Source organism: Terrapene carolina, unplaced genomic scaffold (assembly GCF_002925995.2).
Source record: "Terrapene carolina triunguis isolate 2854851 unplaced genomic scaffold, T_m_triunguis-2.0 Scaffold96, whole genome shotgun sequence".
Taxonomy (NCBI): domain Eukaryota; kingdom Metazoa; phylum Chordata; order Testudines; family Emydidae; genus Terrapene; species Terrapene triunguis.
Window position 1 is genome coordinate 59,508,385 of NW_020664447.1, and position 17,874 is coordinate 59,526,258.

The 17,874-nt window shown below is 45.7% G+C and overlaps 1 protein-coding gene across 1 annotated transcript; it reads right to left on the bottom strand.

The window, feature by feature from the left end:
• Nucleotides 1–341: 341 nt before the first annotated feature.
• On the bottom strand, nt 342–17,812 carry ALDH6A1 (aldehyde dehydrogenase 6 family member A1). The gene is made up of 12 exons (XM_024192736.3): nt 17,685–17,812; nt 16,378–16,437; nt 10,688–10,762; nt 8,954–9,115; nt 8,256–8,334; nt 7,400–7,702; nt 6,408–6,529; nt 5,958–6,147; nt 4,138–4,319; nt 1,405–1,584; nt 1,046–1,144; nt 342–747 (listed from the first exon to the last, which is right to left on the bottom strand). Exons 1-12 carry the CDS (start codon nt 17,736–17,738, stop codon nt 643–645), a joined length of 1,611 nt encoding a protein of 536 aa, XP_024048504.1. The 5' UTR covers nt 17,739–17,812; the 3' UTR covers nt 342–642.
• Nucleotides 17,813–17,874: the final 62 nt, after the last annotated feature.

The window sequence follows — 17,874 nt, forward strand, 5'->3', positions numbered from 1 at the left end:
AGGGTAGGACTCACTCTACACTCTCAGGAATCTCCTTGATACTCAGTCAAGCACCCCTGTAAACCTCCCTGTAAAACTCTTAAAGCAGCCAGTTCCCAAGCGTCAGGCCCTTCAAAACTGTTCAGTGGGTACGGGGTTAAACTCTCCAGAACTTCAGAGACTCTCTCAAACTTGCTACCTGCCCATAATGGAAAAGCCACTTCTTTGCAACAGGGAGAGTTTCTCAGAGTGAGGTGGAATCAGAATATTGGATCAAAGAGGGATGTGGAGAAAGCTGCAGCACCGAGTCAGTGGGACTAAAGACAGATATAGTGGAAAGTTCAGTTTGAGGGGTGGGGGGGGGGGCGCGCGGGGGAAGAGAATTTGTGTTCAGGTTTGTCATCTGACCTGTCACTAAAGGAGAGTGTTTCTTCTGGGGAGAAACTGAACTCAATTAACTGAAAATTGTTGAGAGCAACAGAAAACTTAGTTTGGACGTTACATGAGTAGCCTCCCTGATTTGTTTGGAAATAGAGATCTTAGGGAGAACAGGGCTTTCTATTCCCAGGGAAATAGGGAATAGAAGCAGTCAGGACACAGCTGGAAGAAGTCTGCAGCACAGAAGGTGAAGGGCACCATGGATGGTACCCCTGTAAAAGCTGGTTAGTTTCCCATGGTTGGCATAACTACAGCAGGCTTGGTAACTGTGGCATCTTCCTCTTTCCATTGAGAGATGATGGTCTTCAGCTGTGTATAGAACTGCACCCCCTGAAGGAAATGAGAGAAACAAGGGTTGTACATTTGGCCTTGGGACTCCTGCAAGCTTCCCACTATACCTTCAGAGTACAAAGATCTCCACCATGGGAGCTGCCAGTTTCTCTGCCCTTCCCGATATCCTGAGGTCTCTGCCCCAGCAATAAAGCACATTGTTCAATTCTCCCTCCATTCACAAGTCTCCACCTTGTTAATGCAATCTGGTGGTCTCTTCCTTCACCTCCACCTGGCTTCCTGCACTAGGTTGACAGAGTAGCAAAAACACAATATGTTTCCTAATTTGATGAGTTACCTGTTTGCCATAGAAATTGGTGTCTCCTCTGAAAGAAGCACGAGAGCCAGTGAAGGAGAACATGGGCAGAGGCACTGGTATTGGAACATTTACACCCACCTAAATCAGAGTAAAGCCACTACATTAATAGAAGAAACAAGTACCAGATTGTAGCAACAACAGAACAGCCTCATATTTCTCTTCCCCTGAAAGATACTAGATCCAGTTTCCTTAAATATGAGATAATAGTATGTTACCTAATCAAACATTATGACACCTTAAGACAGAAATCAAAAGCCAGGGCTAGATGGGTGTCTCATGTACATGGCAAGCACTGATGGGAATAATTCTACTCTATACATTACCCTATGGATACATACCTGCCCCACGTCCACCAAGTGGGAGTATTTCCTAGCGGTGGCGCCATTGGTGGTGAAGATTGCAGTTCCATTTCCATAGGGATTTCTGTTCACTATCTCAATTGCTTCATCGAGAGTGTCTGCTTCCAGAACTACTAGAACTGGCCCAAAGATTTCCTCCTTATAGCAGGTCATGCTTGGCTGCCAAGGGAGAAACAGCAGAAAACAAAACTCATGTCAGGGAAATGCCATAGACACCCCCAAAGCAGAGACCACCCCACACACAAATCAAACCCTCGGAGCATTCCCATCATCACTCACCATCCTTCACCTCACTGAACATCATCCTGCATAGAATCACAGAATCGTAGGACTGGAAAGGACCTTAAGAGGTCATCTAGTTCAGTCCCCTGCACTCATGGCAGGACTAAGTATTATCCAGGCCATCCCTCTTCCTTGAAACAACCTTTTATGTACTTGAAAACTTATGTCCCCCCTCTGTCTTCACGTCTCCAAACTAAACAAACCCAATTTTTTCAATTTTCCCTCATAGGTCATGTTTTCTAGACCTTTAATAATTTTTGTTGCTTTTCTCTGGACTGTCTCCAATTTGTCCACATCTTTCCTGAAATGTGGCACCTAGAACTGGACACAATACTCCAGTTGAGGCCTAATCAGTGCGGAGTAGCATGGAAGAATTTCTTTTCATGTCTTACAACATTCCTGTTAATACATCCCAGAATTATGGTCACATATTTTTTGAAACTGTTCCCTCATATTTAATTTGTGATCCACTATGACCCACCCCAATCCTTTTCTGCAGTACTCCTTCCTAGGGCAGTCATTTCCCATTTTGCATCTGTGCAACTGATTGTTCCTTCCTAAGTGGAGTATTTTGCATTTGTCCTTGTTGAATTTACATGCCCCACTGTCCCTCATGCCCTGGTAGCTACCAACCCCAATGCCATGCCCTGCCATCTGTCACGCCCAACTACCACATCCACTGCCTGCTCTCAGTCAAGTGACAAATTTACTCTTTGACCTGAGTGCTGATCAAGGGGCCTAGATGCAGTCAGGATTGATTTCAGGGTGGGTTTGATTTAAGTCACTAGTCAGGAAGACTCGATTTAATCATGGTTTTCTACATAAAAGTGCATTCTTGTTGGTTGTTATAACTTTAATACATATTCTTCACAACTCAGAGATAGATGTAGGTTTCATTTTTAGAAGGTACACACTATACATTTTTAAACAGTGATTTGTTTTGAAAACTTTTCAGACTAGTTTTACAGCTATATCAGAAAATGAATGATTGGTTATTTCATTTAGCAAAGGTAATTAAAGCAGATATTTATGAAGTCATTGGGAGGTGAACTAGCTCCAATTCAACAGGTTAATCATTAATATTTGGAGGATTTTCTTGCCATGCTGTATTAGGAGGAGAACATCACCAAACAGACATTTAAATTGGTTTATTTAACTAAAACAACAACGTTAAGTATTCTGGATTCTTTTCTTCAACAGCAAACATATAATATTTGAACAAAACAAGCATATGTCCCTCACTTCTCACAGACTTCTTCTTGTCCTGATTTATTCCGCCCCCAACAACCTTCTATTCATTTAACTTTTTGAAACTTTGCACTTTTAGAGAGAGGTAAGGGATTAAGACTGTGTACACAAATTTGCAAAAGGACAATAGAGTTGAGGTCTCTTATTTCTCACCTCTATATATTTATTTATTTAAAAACATTTTTGCTGTTAACAAGCATGTTACCTCTGGAGACACAAATCCAGTTTTAAAACTGCAAAACTAAGCATCTCTAATGGTATCTTCTAGACTGAGCATTGAGTCCCATTGGGTAGATAGAAAGATTAACCTAAATAATCTATACAGAAGCCTGTGGAACGCCATAAAATTAGATCCTTAATCCATGAACTATTGGAACTCATTTACAAAACTTTTCTTAAACATTACATGAATATATTGTCTCATACTATAGAATTAGAATTTATAATCCCTATTCCATGATGAGATATTTTTGAGCTATAATGCATCTTAATTAAAACTATCTTTAGATAGGTTTTTTTCCTCAAAAAGCATTTTATCAAAAAAATCTGATTAAAAAAAAAAAATTGGATTTTTTTTTTAAAATCATTTATTTTTATCCACCCTGATTGGTTTGCTTCTGTTTCCATAACTCCTAGCTTTCCATCCTCCCAGCCTGGGTGACCACATCACTACAACTTGGCACATATCTTGCCTGCCAGTCAACCCCATTGCACCCTACCCACCATCCTTCTCCCTTGCACTCTCACATTGCCTACAACTCTCCCACTGTCATTCCAAACCACCAATTTCTTACGCAGGAGCTGCGGGTTTGGCAATTAATTGCCTGCATCACCCCATCCACACTCTTCTACCTTCCTACCCCCCAATTTCCTAGCTTCATCTGCACCCATCTCTCAGGCCAATTACAGACCACGTCACTTATAACTCTCCAATCCAGGTTTCAGGATATACCGAGGTTGGAACCTTAACCATCGTACCCTGCCCAATTAATACATGCAACATCCCTAAGTGCTTAAATGCACACACTGAACTAGCAATTTGCCAGCTAGCCTATCAAGGCTGATAAGCCCACTGGGCCATTGCCAGCTGTGTTGGGCAGACTAGAAGTGCCACCCTTTCCACTGAACCTATGAAATACTTCATTCCTTTGCATCCAGTGACCAGTCCGTTGACTAGCTCACCTGGACTTTAGCAAGGATGGTTGGTCCAACAAAGTTGCCCTTCTCATAACCCTTCACTTTGATGTCTCGTCCATCCAGGAGGAGGGCAGCTCCTTCCTTCACTCCACTCTCAATCAGGTGGCAGACCCGCTCCTTAGCTTGGGGGGTGATTAAGGGCCCCAGATCTGCTCCTGGTTGGTCTCCTTTGAAGTACAGAAGCAGGGGAAGGTTTGAATTGTGATGGTTTCATATTTAAAGAGAACAACCAACAACTACCTTCCCAGCAAAGATACAAGAATCCTAAAATTAAGTAGGAGAGGAACACAAAACTCAAACACACAGAACCAAGAGACCCTGAACTCCAAACCCATAGGGGAACCCCAAACCAACAGAAAAGCCCCATGTTTCCAAAACAGAGAGACAGAAGTCCCCACACCCAAAACACAAAGAGCTGATAGTTGCTGTGGTGAGTTCTGAAAATTTTGCAAAAGCCTTTCTGAACCATAGAGGGAGAAAGGTAACAAAAGGTCATCTTGTCCTGTATATGCTACACATGATAGCTGCTAAAAACAAGCATAAGATGGAGTCAAAGGGGAACTGAGTTTGTTTAGTCTGCAGTATTGCCAATCTCAAGAGATTAAAAGTCATGAGTTGGATCCTGAAAAAATCATGAAATTGGCCTCAGAAACCATGAGCTTTAAAAAAATATCACGAAGCCTTTTTGTTTTTAGTCTGTCTTTTGACTTTTTAACTCCCTTGTACTGTGTGTGTGTGTGTGTGTGTGATAATTTAATGTATTTTTTTTTAAAGCAATCTTTAATGCACATATGCCTCCAACTGGCTGCTCAAATGGAGACACTGTGTATGCTGGAGGTCCACAAACATATTTAAGGAGAATTAGAATGAAGAAGATGCAAAATGATTAAGTCTTTGTTTTAGTTAAGCTAGTCCTAAATAGCAAGAAACTCATTTCAATATAACTGTAATGCTTCTGTTAATGATGTCTCATTAATAGGATGGTCCTCTCAAAAGTATCTCTTCAAAAATAGGAGATGGGGTGGAGGGAAGGCATCTATGCTGGCAGAAAAGAGGGGGACTACTTAAGTTTTTGTACAAGCATAACAATATAACTCAATAGAGAGCTCTATAGTGTGATAAAGTTAAAAATAAAATAAAATGGAAAAACCTAATTCACACATAGTTAGAAATACACTGTACAAGGCCTATAAATGGAGCTGGAAAATGAACATCCAAGAAATGCAAAGCAATCTATGTATCAAGTTTTTCAATTATTTTTCAATAAAGATGTATGTGAATGGCAAAGATCTTTACATCAGCTACCCTTGTTTGTTTCTTTTTTGTTTACATCAACTACAAAATCCAACAGAGGATTGACTTATCCCCCCCTAGAAAGAGATATGCTTCCGTCTGAAGGGCTTTACTGAACGCAAATTGAAAGAAAGGGAAACGTTCCTAGAATAAAAGTCTGTTAATGTTATAAGTGGGGTTGCTACGTTAAAGGCAGGGCTGAGTCCTTTTACACAAAACCCCAAACCCACAGTTATAAACTGCCTAATGTTGTGAAAGTAAAATTAGAGTTCTAGTAACACAGTCAAGCCCACCCTCACAACAGATCCCCCCCAGCACCCCAACCATGTGGTGCTGAATCCAGACCTCTTGTCACACACCCACGGAGCCTCCAAGCAGGCAGTCTTCCAGCCCCCACCTCCATGCACCAAACCCATGGAGCCAAGACCTCACAGTCACACACTGCAATGTACGAGATACACAAAAACACACAAGCCAGGTACTTAACCTGAAGCTACCAAACAGATCTGTACCTGCATTAACTCGCAGGTTCTTGGCTCTCTCCACCAGCTCTGGCAGCCACTTCTTTGCCTCTCCCACTAATACGGCTGTAGACAGGGCCATGCAGCGTTGGCCAGCTGCTCCAAAAGCAGCTCCAACAAGCTGATTCAAGGTGTTCTCCTTATTGGCATCGGGCATCACCACACCATGGTTCTTGGCTCCCTAAAATACAAGACATATATACAATCTCAAACTGCTAAATACATCTGGCCCACCTTTCCAGTTCTGCAGTGACAACTTCATATCATAACTGTTACTGAGCTGCTAACATCCTGGTAGAAAGGGAAGCTTAATCTCTCTCAGCACATCCAACTGCCTAAATTCAAGTCAGTCCCAGACGCTGAATGGAAAAGGTCGTAAGCATGTATACAAGGGAGTAGCAGTCTGTAGGCTGAAACCTCTGCTACATTGAGGGGCATTACCATGTTGGACTGGACTCTCTTGCCGTTCCGGGATCCTCTTTCATAGATGTACTCTCCTGCCTGATTGGATCCCACGAAGCTGATTGCCTTGATATCCGGATGGTCACAAATAAAATTCACAGCTTCAAAAAGGAAATAGCTCATTATATGCTGGGACTCTAACATTCCTCTCCAGAGTGTTCAAGGCCGGAAGGAACCATTTTGATCAAATGGTCCCTTCCGGCCTTCCACCCCCATCCCCACAATGCTCATCCCTCTACTACCCACAGCCCAAGCACCCAGATTCCTGCCCCCACCATTACAGGGATTCCACTGCTGCCCATCCCCTCCCTCTGCTCACTCTCCAGCACTTGAACCCCTGCCCCTCTGTTCACCTGCCTGGCTCTCCAATCCTCATCACTCTGTCCCCATAGCACCCACATCCCAGCTCCTCCACCCACCCTGGCCTTTGCCCTTCTGGCACTTGAATCCCAGCCACCTTCTCCCACTCCAGTCCTTACTACACACTGAAGTTCACAGAACTCCTTATCCTTTATATCTTGATGTTCTTCCAGCTCCAGAACTGCCAGAACCCTTCTTACTTTTTAACCACCCAAAATCTGTCAAACTGGGTGCTTAAAGTTAGGCTTCTAAATCTGAATTTAGGCTCCGAGGGTGGTATTTTCAGATGTGCCTAAGTGACTTTGGAGTACAAGTACCCTAAGTCAACGGTACTTGTGTTCCTAAGTCACTTGGACACTTTGAAAAGACCATCCTAGGAATCTAAAAGTACATCCAGATTTAAATGTTGTCCACCCTCTCTCTTCAAAGGTTTCTCTATCGTCCTGCATCAGCCATGCAGTTCCCTGGATCCCCCTTGTCCCACTTTCCCAAACAACATGCAGGTCCATAACAGTGGAAACCCCAACATCTCTATGCCTCCCCTCAAAGCACATATGCCCCAACACACCCTCACACTCTGTAGCCAACTCAGCAGACTAGCCTGAGTTTACCTTCATGTTGCCCATGGATGATGTTCAGAGTCCCATCAGGGGCACCAGCATCCTGTAACAGCTTAGCAAGGAACATGAGTGCTCCTGGCACACGCTCCGATGGCTTCATCAAGAAGGTGTTTCCACAAACCATGGCCATGGGGAACATCCAGAGAGGAATCATGGCTGGGAAATTGAATGGTGCAATCCCTGCACACACTCCCAGAGGCAGGCGAAAGGTGTAAGTGTCCATATCCTTAGTGATGGAGGGCAGGGTCTCTCCCAGCATGAGGGATGTCACGCTACAGGCGTGCTCAACCACCTCTGCAGCAGAAAGGGTGATATGCCAAAGAGTGAGCTCCTACCACTCAGTCTCAAAACTGTCTTCTCTACAATGCCACAATGCAATTCTCTCTTTCCCCATAACCTACAGCTCCCATGCACCATGAACACTCCCTGCATGGCCAAGCACAATAGCTTGGCTGGCTGTAAATGGATTCTTTCCTCAGTGCATTCAATGTTCGCATGACAGGAGCCCTGAGTTAAGTTAACAAAACTTTCCCAGTGCAAGAAGCACAGGGGTACCAATCCCAGCCATTTCTGTACACGGAAGAGACCCACAGCCTATTAAAAGCCATTTGGAGTCAGTATAACATGCAGGGAGAGGAAGTAGGCTGCAACTTTTAAATGGCGCAAGGAAAATGGACCTTTTCCATCTGCAGCTTCTAAGGTATAGACAAGGCCATCCCTCTACCCTCATGTGAAGGCTCTGAAGGGGGCTATTTTCTTGTGTTCTAGAGCCCCTGTTGCTCATTGGACTTTTCCCCTGCCCATAGCTTCTGAAAGCCCCTTATAGTGGGAGGAGCCAGTAGCTTACGGAGGCCTCGGAATATGTCTCCCTCAGCATCAGCCAGGGTCTTTCCTTGCTCCAAAGTGATGAGTTTGGCAACTTCTTTCTGGAAATAGAGAGAGAGAGAGAATGAAAAAAAAAGGGCCAACCAGCAGAAGTGGGAGGTAGAAGCAGGGTAGACTGTTCCACAGATAGCCAAATACCACAACAAATGGACCAGCAAGGAGGGGCTTGGAAAGGAAACACTACCCAATTTGCTACTTCTTAGTATGAGTCACTGTACGTGTGAAAAGCCAACCTACAGAAAGGGAATGTTTTAATTAGGACAACTGGAATTGTAGGGCCGATCTGAATCCTATGGCATCACAGCCAAGCAATCTGGGGATGCAGAACGGGTAACTGCAAAGCCCTAGTGAGAACAACTCTTGCAGATATTTCTCCCTTTTGCCTTCACTGACTCCATTAAACCTCAAGACAACTTGAAACAGCACTTGGTGTAAAGATAAAATGCAAACAACAATCTGCCCTTACCTCTTTGTCCCCAGGGGCCTGAAGAGCACCACACCATCCCTTCCTTGGCATGAGGAATGCCATCCCCATTCTGCTCATAAACCCAGGCAGCACTGCCCTGCCATGAGCCCAGGAAACAGTACTCGAGCCTGCCCACCCTGGGCTACTGGCATGTACTCAGCGACAGCCATTGAGCACAGTGATAAGTGTCTCACCAGGTTGTCCTTGATGAGCTGCTGGTAACGCAGGAAGATTTGCTGGCGACTCAGAACCGATGTCTCTGACCAGTTCCGTAAAGCCTTTTTGCATGAAGTCACAGCTGCCTCCATCTCACTCTGAGTGGCCTTCGGGACACGACCAACCACCTCATTTGTGGCCTGATGGAACAACCAATTACATCAAAACTCATCCTCTTCATGCCATCTCCCTCAGCCATTCAATGCCCCTTTCACATCCCTGATCTGATATCCTTCCAAAATGGAACCATACTTACATGATTCCCCTGATGTCAGGGAGAAACTCCTCCCCTCACATACCTTGAGGGCATAGCTTCAACTAGAGTTGAATGCTCAGCACCTCTGAAAATCAAGCTGTAGGTGTCTCAAGACGGGCATAGAGAAAACAAACAGTTAGCGGCCACCTCTGAACATTTTGGTTTAAGGGACTTGCCTAACAGTGACTGCAACAGAGTCAGGGATGGAACCCATTTTTCCTGGGTTCAGTATCATCAGTGCTTTAACTACAAGATTTTTTTTGCTTCCTGGATCTCTCAGCCTCTTCACTACACATCTGCTGTGCATAAGATGGGATCCTATGGACAGCAGTCTCTCTCTGTATAACAGTCTTTTCCATGCCTCATCTGCTATTCCTCTTGTGCTCTAAATGAGGCACGGGTCCTTTGGAAAAAATCAGTAAGTGATTACGAAGTTAAGTACTATATCATAATTAGTATGGACAACCATAAATCCAGCATTTCCTATCTTTTGAGAGCTTGTTTTAACAACCATAACATTCTTTTAATGTAGGCTTTTTTAAAATTGCTTTGACATAACAGAGATCATCAGTTACATCATTCAGAGAAACATCTGCAAAATAAAGATAACTAACCGTTCAGAGCAAGAGCAGAAGAAATAAAACAAGAAAGCAAGTAGCCTTGCAAAGGGTGAATCTCCTCACTAGATATAATGAGTTTAGTTGGCTGAGCCAACTTTGCTGAATGAGTCTCATTGTTCTGATCACTATCAAGAACAAAATGTAAAAATAATAATTAGAATGTCAAAATGGGGCTCCACACAGAAAAGTCCAAGAACCCACTGTCTAGACACCTGCTGCAAGAGTCAGGCAGGATCTCCCTCCATGCAGTCTCAATTGAATCTGCCCCCGGAGGCAGACAGAGAAATGAATTTAACAAAATCTGAGTTCTGAGACCAGACTCATAAAGCAATTGCATCCAGCATGGTACTTGATGCCAAATTCACTGGAATTTCACAGCTTAAAGATGGCAGCTCCATCAAAGGAGGGGAAAAGAACCTCAGATTCCAGCCAGGATTCTCTCCTCCCCCTTGGAGGGGAGGTGGGGTCTACACCGTGACCAGTCTCTGCCAGGAGTTTACCTTCAGGCTTACATCAAATCACGTAAGTCCAGTCCTAAGCTTCTATGACAGAAACCATTTACTAACTTGATGTACTAGTCACAGAGCCCCTCCAGTGTGAAAAGAGTAGAAAAAGAGGCCTAATTCTCCTCTTGGAGATCTACCATATAGGGGAGAGAAGGCAGCGTTCATCATTTCTACTGGGTCTGGCATTAACCTTGAGAAGACAGTTGACCCCTAAGAAGGCAATTGCAAGACAGTCACATTCCCTGCATCTCCCCAAGTGACTTCAGTGAGGTGGAACCCCTTCCTGACCAGAGCAAGGGCCCACACAGCAGCACAGGTCATTTCACTTACTGGGTTGTGAATATCGATCCATTCGGTAGTTTTGGATTCAACAAACTTCCCATCAATGAACAATTTGGTTGCTGGCTGCAGAAGACAAAGCACAGGTTAATGGGTGGTGTTTCTGCCTCCCTTTTGTGCCTAGATACCATACAGAAGAGGCTGCTAGCACCACCTATTTTTAATGTTGCCCGACACTTCCCATTTAAAAGACCCTGTGTTCAGTTGCTTATAACTTTGGCAGACTTCAACAGTTCAAGCTTCTATACTAGGTGTCTCTCTCAAGGGTGAATTTTTTTGGGAAAATTTCAGCCAGAATGGTTTAGTCATTTCTGAGAGCAAGGCTAAGAGAAAATATGTTGTTTTGCAAATTAACAAATTCTGGCAACTTTTCCTTTAAAAAGCTCTAGCACCCGAAAGCTTTGGAGCAAAGACTTGAAATTTGGCAGGGAGATGGCCTTTGTGTTAGGGACATAAGAACGGCCATACTGGGTCAGACCAAAGGTCCATCTAGCCCAGTATCCTGCCTTCCAACAGTGGCCAATGTCAGGTGCCCCAGAGGGAATGAACAGGACAGGTAATCACCAAGTGATGTCGCCCATTCCCAGCTTCTGGCAAAACAGAGGCTAAGGACACCATCCCTGTCCATCCTGGACAATAGCCATTGATGGACCTATCCTCCATGAACTTATCTAGCTCTTTTTTGAACCCTGTTATAGACTTGGCCTTCACAACATCCTCTGGCAAGGAGTTCCACGGGTTGACTGTGCTTTGTGTGAAAAAATACTTCCTTTTGTTTGTTATAAACCTACTGCCTATTAATTTCATTTGGTGATTCCTAGTTCTTGTGTTATGAGGAGTAAATAACACTTCCATATTTACTTTCTCCACACCAGTCATGATTTTATACATGCCTTTTGCTGTCACCATACAAATCCACCCAAACTGGGGGGGGGGGGGGAATCCCAATTTGCATATGCTCAGTAGGGACTTCAATTATAACAGCTATAATCTCCAAAGATTCCCTCCTCATTGAACGTACTCCATCCCCTCACTGCTCTTATGAGTGACCAGGCTGCACATGTGACATCCCCACAAAGCATGTTCCCTCCAGCGCAGGGGTAAATCTGGATTTTCTCTGTAATAACTAGGGCTGTCAATTAATCACAGTTAATACATGCAATTAATGCAAAACAAACTAACTAGATTAAAAAATAGTCATGATTAATCACAGTTTTAATTGCACTGTTAAACAATAATAGAATACAAATTTAAATTCATTATAAATATTTTTGGATGTTATTCTACATTTTCAAATATACGGATTTCAATTACAACATAGAATACAAAGTGCACAGTACTCACTTTATATTATTATTTTTGATTACTAATATTGCACTGTAAAAAGATGAACAAAAGCACCTGCAATGGAACCCAAGCCTTTTGAATCTCACCGTTCCTCAGTGGTCAGCAAATATCTGTGAAACTCATTGGCAAAGTGTGTCTCTCCCCTCTACTGCTGGGCCACTAGAGGATGACAACTTACTACTGTCATCAGTTATTCCATTAAGTGAAGTGACTGAGGTCTGTGTGGTGGATCTCAAGGTTCCAACCCAGCTAATGGCCCATTGGGTGTCAATACGATGCCACATAATGGAATTTCTGTGTTTTTCCCCCCCCAATTTGCTTTTTTAAGAGTTAGGAAATTACACACAAAAAACTACATTAAAAGAAGATTATTTAAGTTACAAAGTCAAGCAATCAAAAGTTGGGAAATGCCAGAATTAAGGCTGCCTGTGCAACTTTAATTCAGCCCCTTGTGTGTCTGCATTATGGTACAGTCTTCAGTTACGTCTGTTGTCAGATGCTACCAGTGTGGTGCTCTGCTTTCTCCTATGTTGATATCACTCGGCTGCATGCGTGTTCCCTCTGTGTGCTGCCCCAGCTCTGCGCAGATAGCTGACCCAGCACACCCGAAGAGAACCCCCAATGACCATAGAGTCTAGTAAGATGCAAAGTCACATCGACCAGGTTTATTGCGACCTCGGACACAGTTGCAGTTCCCTGTAGATTACTTAGTCTACCGGGCATACTACGAGAAAGTGCCTCTTGGCAATGGACCTGGCTCAGTCAGTGGCGAGACTTTCCACTGCCCCCTCGGCCGGACAAAGATATCCACTCAGGGATGCATTCTTATACACAGATACAAACAAGTTACACATCACTCCTGACGTATTGAGGTGCAACCCCTCTACGCAGCAAGGTACAACCCCTCTACGTAGTAAGGTGCCGCCTCTCACCTTGTACATGTTGGTTCGAACAAAATAACACTATCTATCATATTCCCCTTTTGGCCCTGTCATTGGGATGGGTCAGCCTGTTCCTTGTTGTGTGTGGAATGTACAAGTATGCGAATGTTCTGGTGCTGTGTTTATATTATAATACACTAGGTGAATATATGTTTATGCAACATCAGCCCTTTTCTTGCCAACTTCTGTGAACAGGGCCTGCCTCTGGCTCACAGCTTAACTTTGCTTTATGTTAGCAAAGTCTTGACCATTACTTTAGTTCAGGCCTTAGGCCTCATACCAGGCCTCTGATACCAAGGTTTATATCTCAGGGCCTCCTCTTACTACAACATCATCACAATTCCCCCCCCCCACAGGACCCTTACTTTGTTCAGTGGACAGGATGGACCTATTCTGGTGATGAATCAGGGTTGGGTATTAAAGGAGACTCTTGTCTGTAGGGCCCCTGCCTTATTTGTTGCAGAAGTTGGAAGATTTGTACTGAATGAGGCAGGGGACTGCAGGAAGAGTAGGACTGTCTCACGGTTAAGATGGCTGAATGCTGCCCATCCCTGTCTCTGCCACAGAGTTCTTACGTGAGTCACTTAAACCAAACTTTTCACATGTAGTCACTAGTTGTACGTTCTTCATATTCTGGGTGCCTGACCTAAGACCTTAGCATCTGATCTGCATAAGTGCCAAGCACTGAGCTGCAAATGAAGTCAAGGGGAGCTATGCTTTGAACATATAATGCTCTATATAATGCTAACTACTCTGAAAAATCAGCTTTTAGGTGTCTGAAATTGGGCATCAAAAATTAGTGAATACTTTTGACCTTAGTCTCTCTTTGCCTTAGTTTCTCCATCTGTAAACTGGGGATGATAATACCGCCACCACCACACTTCAACTCACTTCACCGGGGTGTTATGAAGATAAACTCATTATTGTTTGTACAACATTCAGATACTCTGGTGAGAGCACCACAGAAAAGCCCATTTTGAGGAGAGTAATAATTCTATCTTCAGAGCAGGGTTTGAATAGTGTGCAGTAAATAAACCTGGAGCCACAATGATTAATGACAAGAAAACAAAATATTGAATAGCGGCTCATTAAGTGAGCATCATTCTTTTATGCACTGAATGAGGCAGGGGCCCTGTGGAAAAAATACATATGATCATGTAGTTAAAGACCATCAGAATCAATATGCACAAGGGGGACGAATTAAGGTTGCATGAGCCATCTTAATCCTGGTGTGACGTCTGTATCTTATTTTTCACCCCTTGCACACTATTATAATAATCTTTGTACAAGCAGATCTTGTGAGATATCGTTTGATAACTCATAGTTTGATGATCATTATTTTTCTGGTAAAATGTGTGGCAATACTGTATGTAAAGTTATACGATTTCACCGTGTGGTGTTACTAAAACATGTTCCAAGTCTGCTGAGTGGCCAAACTAGTTCCTCAGAGACAAAAGGCAAGCTGATGCCTCAGCCAGGGGTAAACAAGGTGAAATGGGCCACCACCCGTTAAGTGGCTATTCACTAGCAGGAAAAGGAACGTAGGTGAAAAATCTATATTTTAGCAAAGAAACAGCATGGGATTCCCATCCAGGTAGACTCAGTCTCCTAGATCTCAGCAGGAAATGCTTCTTGGTGGGGGGAGGGGAAGCTATAAAAAGGAATGACAGACGCTACAAATCATTCCTCCCTTTCTTTCTGCTTATGGCATTCACGACGCCTGAAGAACAAAGAAAACAACACTGGACTGGGGGAGGGATCCTGGCTGAAAGTTCAGCCAATAGAACTGCTGAATCACGTGGTGAGACTTTGCCCTGAATTTACCCTAGTTCAGGGGTTCTCAAAGTTCCATGCACCACGACCCCCTTCTGACAACAAAAATTACTACACGACCAGGCGGCGGGACCAAAGTCTGAACCTGCCCAAGCCCCGCCACCCTGAGCTGAAACCGTTGGGATTGGGCTTCGGCCCCAGGCCCCAGCAAGTCTAACGCCAGCCATGGAGAACCGTTACCCTAGTTGGCAAAAACAGGCGTTAGTTGCCTTTTACTTTTATTTTTTTTGTAACCAATTCTGCCTTTTATGCCTCATACCTGTGTGTGCTTAAAATCTCTCTCTTGTTTTATCACTTTATCTAATCCAGTGTGTTTGAATTGAAGTGTTTGGGAAACTCCATTTGGGACAGCAAGTGTGCTTATTATTTTTATTAGTTAAATGACAAACTTCATATAAGCTTGTATTGCCCAGGAAAGGGCTGGGCAGTACAAGACATACATTTCTGGGGGAAAATCTGGGAATGGGAGTGTGTTGGGGTCACTGTCTGGCAGGCAGCCCTCTCACAATATAGCTTGGAGTGACTTATGTGCTGGAGGCTGTGTGAGAGCAGACCAGGAGTGGTGGCTACAGCAGTGAAAAGGCACCCAAAGTTAAAGGGCAGGGGGACACAACTACTCATTAGTCTGGCTCTTACCCTGGATATGTCACTCCTGGCATTTGCTAACTTTTGATTGCTTGACTTTACAATCTTAATAAAGTTCTTCTAATGTAGTTTTCCTGTGTGTAATAAATATCTAAATTAGATTAATAAGAAGGCAGATTTCTCTCTCTCTCTCTCAATGACTAGAAAGGCTCCTTAGGACTCTCCTCCCTCACTTCACTAAGAGCCCCAAAGCATGAATGTGTTAGGGAAAAACAGCTAGAAGTCAAATGGAAGAGACGTGACAGAAGTGACCAGGGCTTACATTCAGCTGGAGCTGCCTAGAACAGAGCTCCAGTAAATATTTTCAAACCTGTGGGAGCCTTGGCAGCCCTCCCTGTGGGGCTGAAGCCCCTGCGACCTCGCACCTGCCTCACAACTGAAGCCCAGAGCCCCAAATGGGGGGGGGGGGGGGGGGGGGGGGAGGGCCAGGAAAGTCTCTGAGAATTTAAGCCCTGGAAGTGACCTTTAAGGAGAGATGTGAAGGAAGTGTTTCACTGCATGAGGAAAAGAGCCCAACAATTCACCTGCTCCAGTAGCTATTATAGACTTCTTAGAGCGTTAGCCAGCCTTATCTAGAGTTTTGACTTGAAACTATTTCATGCCCTGCTATCTGGGCTGATCTATTTAAAGTCAATTCAGCAAATACATTTTCTTCCCATGTAAACCCACCCCCTTGGCAATGCAACCACAAAAACTTGCTTTAGTTTCATAACACCAGATTAGATAGGCTCTGGGCACCCTGAGTTATGCAAGTGAAAGTACCGGGATGAAGCTCCTGCCATGCAAATATGTGGATGGTTAACAAAATAGCTGCCATCTGCATCCCCTCCTACCCTTCCCTGCATCCAGGACCCCTTGAGCCCCCAATTCCTTCCCTTTGGTAAAGCTTGTCATCAGGAAGAAGAATGAACTCACCACTGAGAAAGAAGAGAAGAAGGATGAAGAATACCAGGTGGGACTCACTTTTGCAGGGATCTACATGAAAGAAAGGCAGAGACACAGAGACCAATGCTGTTAAAAACACAAGAGGCAAATCCTGGGGTCTCCGCAGAGGTTAGATCCATCCAGTCCCTGCCTGGCTTGTGGTTGTGGAGGGAGCGTGGTATCTGAGCCCCAAGGTCCATTAGTCAACTGCAGGGCCGGCTCCAGTCAACAGCCAACCAAGCAGGTGCTTGGGGCGGCACCTGGAGGGGGGCGGCGCTCCGGCCGGCCGGGGAGAGCAGGGCCCCGGCCAGGCTCCCCGCCCTCCCCCTGGCGCTCCGTCCGGCCGGGGAGAGCGGGGCTGAGGCCAGGCTCGGCGCCCTCCCCTGCCGCGCTCCCCGCCGGGGGCTGGGGGAAGCTTTTTTGCCTGGGGTGGCAAAAAAGCCAGAGCCGGCCCTGGTCAACTGTATCCTGATGGAGCAATGCAGGGGACAGTCACCAATGGCTGCAAGTTAATATGCCATGGGAGGGGTCTCCATCATTCCCTGTATGTAGGCCAGAGAACTGAACAAGTGCTAATGGAATCAATGACAAGGAACCTGATTAAGCACAAACTGTTCAATGGTTCAAGTTAGCCCTGCTAGGTCGACGTATTTGAAAGTGCTGCACAACTGCCCTCATTCACACTAGTCCAGTTCTAAACCGTTTCCACTGCGCAGTTTTCTAGGTACCGTCCCGCAGCTCTCCTTGGGGCAGCAGGACGGGGAAACAATCAGAACCGCTTCCGTCAGTCCCTGTCCACAGTGGCACTAAAGCGGTAAGGCCGACCCCGTGCATAGCCCTGTCGGGAGCCCGCCCAGCCCAGCTCCCACACACGAGTCATAGCCAGAAACCTCGCTGCCCCGAGTCTGAGAGCTGTCCCGCTGCCACCCCTCGCTGTCTGCCCCGGATTAAACCTATCCCAGACCAGGCACCCCTCTCTCGCGGGGCGAGTGCAAGGCTTGCTCCTCCTCCAGCAGGGGGCGGTGACCCCGGGTCTCGCACTCAGTCGAGCCGCGCTGGCAGCCAGGCTGACCCCCGAGAGCCCGTCGGGAACACACGTGCGGCGGCCACACGGCCCCCTAGCCCGGGGGACTGTGCGGCATAGGCGAGGCCGGAGAGACCAGCCCCGAGCCCCCAGCCGCAGCAGCTCAGCCCCGGGCCCACCCGTCGGAGCCACGACAGGGCTCCCCCACCTAGGCACGGGGAAGGGGCTGCTCAGTACCCTCGGGCCCCGCTGGGCTGCGGGCGCCCGGCCTCACCCTGCATAGGAACCGCTGCCCAGCTTGGGCCCCGCGACCTGCCAGCGCCGCCATCCTGCCCGCTGGGAGTCCCTGAGCCCCGGGGCCACTGCCAGACCCTCACAGAGCAGGGCCCGCCCCCGCACTGCCATTGGCCGCTTAGACAACACCCTCGCCTTCGCACAGCACGGTGCCGCTCGTCCCGGCCAAT